The sequence below is a fragment of the Oncorhynchus mykiss genome, chromosome 7, assembly GCF_057628025.1.
Source record: "Oncorhynchus mykiss isolate SJ-2025 chromosome 7, ASM5762802v1, whole genome shotgun sequence".
In the NCBI taxonomy this organism is placed as follows: Eukaryota; Metazoa; Chordata; class Actinopteri; order Salmoniformes; family Salmonidae; genus Oncorhynchus; species Oncorhynchus mykiss.
The window spans coordinates 11,492,980-11,499,015 of record NC_143028.1 but is presented as its reverse complement, the minus strand read 5'-3'; the positions used below and the strand labels follow the sequence as shown (position 1 = coordinate 11,499,015).

The window sequence follows — 6,036 nt, the reverse complement described above, 5'->3', positions numbered from 1 at the left end:
CATCAAGGCAGACACACGTTGAATTGATTTTTTTCAACATTCTGATTGGCGAAAGTGGTCAAGCCTCAGACAGGCCTCCGCCGTGCATACACGTAGCCTATAGTTCTTCCTCATTTTTGCCACAGGCAGAGAGAAGACACGGAAGAAACAACCATTTTCCTTCCTCCCGGCTCCTATACATATTTATTTTGTTTGTCATTTTATCGTTTTTCATGTAATTTTAGATGTAATTAAATATTATTTGGAATTTATCAGAATACATTTTCCAGAAATAGTTTTACCAGCTTCTTGTATCCTCAGATTGGAAAAAAGTGAGTGAGCCCCTCTCCTCCGCGCTCAGGCACCACGACACCCCTGAACTATGTTTCCTTACCTTAAGTGTCCACAGCAGCACAGGCAATAATACAAATACATCATTTGAAGAACATACTCGCTTGGGGTAGATGTTCACATTGAAATTAGACTAACTAATTATGGTATTGGGTATGCGATGAAGTTTCGAAATTTAACATACTATAAAACTTAATATTTTCGCATACTCAAAATGCTTACTATTTAAAACGCAAGTACGGTATTCGGACGCAACCAGTATTTCAAGATGATGGCCGACGGGATACTGCAAGCTGGTGGAGCAACTAAATTATCTTTAGAATTTATTCTGTGTGCGATATTAAAACAATCGGTTCAATGACATAACGTTGGATCTTGTGTAATAAAAGCAATTGTTGGTACCATGTTAATCTTTTTTTATTTTTAATTGCGCGAATATTGACCATTTCCCCATTCACTATAATGGGGATCCTGAGAGGATTCCTGTGAGTGGGCAGAGACTAATAGAGAGTGACGGAAATAATATATGCTTCAGTAAGGTAGGTTTATTGCCATTCATGCAGTAGCTATGGTTGTCAATTGTACTGCAAAAATGGATCTTAAGTTCCAGAAAAGAGAGGTTGTGGTGGCAGCGGCAGAGAAATACTTGGGATTGCAAGGTTTTACTGCGGAACAGTTGCTGGGGGTGTTGAGTGGTAGTGTTCTGTCCTCCCAGGCCGTTGGTAGGGTAATACAACAACAACAACAAATATTTTTTACTCTCCCCAAATTGTATAGGACCATATCACAAATAATTTAATGTAGGTAGGCCGTGAATGGCCTCAAACTCCAGTACAGTAGGTGGCGGTGTATGCATCTTAAATTGGATGCGATCCACCAACACAATCCCGAAGAAGTGGCATTTTGACGTTTCAACATGCATGTGATTTGTATATCCGATCTAGTCGTCTAGATTCGTTTTCAATCGGTAGTTTAGCTTTCTGTGTGTGTCTTGTTCTTTCTAAACCTCATCACGCTGCGTCTGGTGTGGAGAGAGGACTACCTAACCAGCCAGTGGGATAGATATGCAGTAGCAACATCAAGGATCGTGTGAAATGATGGGCTTTTTATTTTTGTTTCACTACGAATCAAATCTAACCAAAAGCTTAAATTGTTACAAGAAAAAATAGACAGCTGTTGTGTATAGAATAACACAGCAGACTTCGTTTGCAGCTTGTGGTTTTACCCACACCCCCTCTGATCAGATACAAACGCACATCAGGGAAAATGGCGGACTTTGAGAAGGACGAAGGACTGCCCCAAACAATGCAGGAAAACCAAGATGACGAGGAGCCTCAATATACTGATGACGCTAAGCCAAGCAAGACGCAAGACGACGCAAGTTTGGAGGAAAGGGTAATTGAAGAGGTCAGAAGGTACAACAATTTGTACAACACCTCATTGAAAGACTATAAAGACTTCACCATGACCAACAACAGCTGGAAGGAGATAGCCAAAACTCTGAGAGTAGAAGAACAGATTTGCAGGACGAAATGGAAGAACTTGAGGGACCGATATGTTCGACTGAGGAGGAAAATTAAGGGGAAGAGTGGGGATGCAGCGTCAGAAATACAACCACAAATACTCACAACGCTGTCCTGGCTGTCTGGCTTCATTAAACACAAGGAGACGAAGGTAAAGACTACTACTGTCAATGAACCTTCTCTTGCCTAGAACACTAGCATATGGTGATCTCTAGGCCTAATGACAAACAAATCATCATTATCATGTTGATACTGTTAGGTATTTCAAAAGATTAGACCTAGCTACTACTGTACAAATGTAAGTTATTTGTTCAGGTATTTATTGTATGCTATCTATTCTAATTTGGACTTTAAATGTATCGAAAAGTAGACTATATTATGTATTACAAAACAAATGTTTTAGAGAACAGAGACGGTAGGCCCACTAGTAATTATGCCATTTTAAATGTATTTCCAGGTAGAGGAGATGGACACCTCAGAAGACCTGCAAGATGACAACCTGATCGAGCGGGACCACTTCCACAGTTCTAATAATGAGCAGCAAGATGGACATTTTGTAGTTCGGAGTAAAATACGAGCTAGAGCTCCCGGAAAGAGAACACCATCACATAGCAAAACAATACAGGAGAAGGAAGAGGAGCCCCTAGATACTGATGACTCTGATGATTGGATCGAGGGTTTCAGTCCTGGAGGAGAGAAGCTACACTACTGCTTTGACTGCAGTAAGAGCTTTAGAAAAGTGAGGGATCTTATAAGACACCAGAGATCACATACTGGAGAGAAGCATCACCACTGCCCTGTTTGTGACAAAAGTTTTGCTCAATTAGATAAGCTTAAATTACACGCAAAAATACATATGAAAGAGGAACATGTCACACGGCTTGAACAGGCTGGACTGAATGTAGACTGTGTGAACACACCGCAGAGAACAGCCAGCAGAGGCAGGCAGGAGAGTCAAATTCGAGCTAGTGCACCAGGGGGGGAAATGGTCCAGTCACAGCTAGGCAAAGGCTCGCCTTGCAAAAGTTCTGTTAGAAAGAATCAACACGTAGAAAAAGGACAACAACCCCAAACATCACAGGAGAATGAAGAGGTTCCTGAAGATACTCCTGAAGACTGGACCGAGAGTTTCAGAACTGTAGAGAAGCCCTACGTCTGTTCCGACTGCGGTAAGAGCTTCAAACAAGAGAATCGTCTTATAAGACATCAGAGAACACATACAGGAGAGAAGCCTTACGACTGCCCTGACTGTGACAAAAGTTTTGCTCGATTAGATAATCTTAAATTACACCAAAAAACACACATGAAGGAGGAACGTAATTTCCACTGCTCTGACTGTGTGAAAAGCTTTGTCCTATTGGAACAGCTTGAAAAACATCAGCTAACACACAAGAAAAGTTACAGCTGTTCAAAGTGTGAGGAAAGGTTTTCAGACCTGGTTGACTGGAAAGCACACTTTTTAGTACACAGAGAGATCCTCCACTGTCCTGACTGTGACAAGCAGTTCTTGTACAAGGGACTTTTTGAAAGACACAGGAGAACACATTTGAGAAAAATAGAAACATTTCTCTGCACAATATGTGGGAAGGAGTATCGCAACATCAAAATACACATGCGAGTACACACTGGAGAGACACCGTATCACTGCACTGAGTGCGGGAAGAGTTTTCCATACATAAAATCGTACCAAAGACACATACTAACACATACCTCTGGAGAAAGAGCAACCTATCCTTGTTTGGAATGCGGAAAGACATTTACTCGCAAAGATGGCATGGTGATGCATGTGAGGAGGGTTCATACTGGAGAGAGAAATCATCAGTGCAGATACTGTGGAAAACGATTCTTTCGAAAAGAGAAACTTAAGGTACACATGCTAGTTCACACTGGAGAGAAACCATACCAATGCGCTGTCTGTGGGCAACGCTTCTCCCAAGATGGTGACAGAAAACACCATGAGAAGAGGCACTACTCTGGTGTCTCAGATTTCCTCGATCTATAATGCAGAAGTGGGGTTGCAGGAAGTGGGAACCTACCTAATCACTGACAATCTAATAATCTGTTAGCTAAAATGTTAACAGATTATTAGGATTTACAAAACCCTATTGTTTTTCCTTCTGACCTCTTCAATGACCTTTTCCTCCAAACTTGCGTCATCTTGTGTAAGATTTACAAAACCCTATTGGAATGGGAATTTTAATGTTTGTGCTTTTCTTATAACACATTTCTGTGTTCTATTCATGTGCTGTTCTATAAACCAATTTCTGTGTTCAACAGATTTCAAGTGGTTGACTCTTATCAGTAACTGCAATTTGGCAGTATACCCAGACCTTGTTTTGAGAACAAACAAAAGATATCTCAGTTTTAAGGTCTCAGTTTAGAGAGAAGCCTTGTGAGGTGTTAGTCTGTCACATGTTATGAACCAGTATTGGTCGGTCACATGAATGAAACAAAACAGTAATGATGAATTAATTATGCTAAATCATGCAAATATAACTTGTCTGTGTAGAGCCATATATAAGACAACTGCTGGGACTGCCCAAAAATAGCTTCTGATTAACATGTGTACTATGGTGCATTGAGTTAGTTGGAACCTCTCCAGTGCGCTGACAAATGAACAATGATTCATTTAAGATTGACTTTGAGTGTTCTTGTGTAAGAATTTCCACAAATAATTAGTTCCACCTGAAATTGACCCTGAAAATATTACTATATATTTTCCCATTAAGCTTTTCAGCAATTAACAATGTGTGCAGTAATTTAGATTGGAGTCTGTGCCTCGCTAGCAGTAATAGATATGTGCATGCAGGCAGCCTGCTTGCTGGAGTGCATCAGTCAACATTCCATACAGCAGTTGGGACAGATCACAGGTAGTCTGCACAACAATACAGCTGGAAAACAAAGACAGTTTCTCAAAATGTACACAAAAAACTACGAAAAGATTTGACTGCTGTGGTAGTCCCTGTTCTCCTGCAATCTTGTTTTACATTTGTAAGTAAAGCAGTGGCATGTTGGAGAGAAGAACATCAAGGAAAGATGTTCTAAACAGATATCAAAAATGGATTATGGTCATTGTAGTTATTTACCACGTTTGAGTTAAACTAGGTTGAATATTTTTGTAATAAAAACTCTGCGTCCCAACTCTGTGGCAGGGTAGCCTAGTGGTTAGAGTATTGGACTAGTACCTGAAAGGTTGAAAGTTCAAATCCCCGAGCTGAACAAGGCAGTTAACCCACTGTTCCTAGGCGTCATTGAAAATAGGAATTTGTTCTTAACTGACTTGCCTAGTTAAATAAAGGTAAAACATTTTTTTTTTTTTTTAATGGATCCTGACTTGATTTCCGACTTGAATGATTAGAGAAACAGTGCGTTAGGCTCACATACACAAAACAAACGAAATGCAATTCAAGTAATTGAAGCGTCGTCGGTTAATTAGTTGTTTAATAACAAAACGAAATGTGGTTAATCGCTCAGCACTAGTAGATTCTGACTTAAATATTTTACCGTGAGTTATTGTTCTGTTGTGTCCGGCATGCCCACATTATGCCAATCGTTAATTTATTTTATATGCTGACAGTAATTGTCATGAAAACTCAGGAGGTTGGTGTGTTGCGGGCCCTCTGGAAAGTCCTAAAATATGCCCCTGCCGTAGTGGTGGAAAAGGATGCAAAGTATGAGCAAGTTGCTCTTTTTTGAAGACATCTCTATAGGTGGTTACACGGTTTACGTGCGTGCATGTTCGTGTGCGTGCATGTTCGTGGGTGGAGTCATTTTTGGGGGCAGCGGACTCTTGCGTTACGCCCACAGAGGAAGTCCGCCTTGTGTAGTGTATATCCATTAGGTGGTTTGAGGAGCCAGATTAGTTTACCAAGCAAAATGGGACGAAGCACTATTTTCTTTACTCTAGCTAGCGACGAAATTTGAACTTCCGGATCCGGTGTTAGATGCCCTTTTTTTAATACAACGGGTGGTTCTAATCCAACATGCTGATTGGTTAAAACCGCATTCCAGCCAGTGTCTATTCCACAAAATGATTATCTTCACTGCAGATCTGACCCATCACATGATTCTTCAAGAGGGCCACTACACTCCAGATCGCATTCTGTGCTCAGAGGTCCTTGATGACGATCTACCCCATCACACCACTCATATTAATCATTAATCAAATAAAACAAATAAAAAT

General features: G+C 40.6%; 1 protein-coding gene across 1 annotated transcript; it reads left to right on the top strand.

Moving 5' to 3' along the window:
- The first annotated feature begins 1,230 nt into the window (after positions 1-1,230).
- LOC118936279 (uncharacterized) lies at positions 1,231-6,035 on the top strand. Its single transcript, XM_021611029.3, has 2 exons — positions 1,231-2,004; positions 2,311-6,035. Exons 1-2 carry the CDS (start codon positions 1,597-1,599, stop codon positions 3,853-3,855), a joined length of 1,953 nt encoding a protein of 650 aa, XP_021466704.2. The 5' UTR covers positions 1,231-1,596; the 3' UTR covers positions 3,856-6,035.
- Position 6,036: the final 1 nt, after the last annotated feature.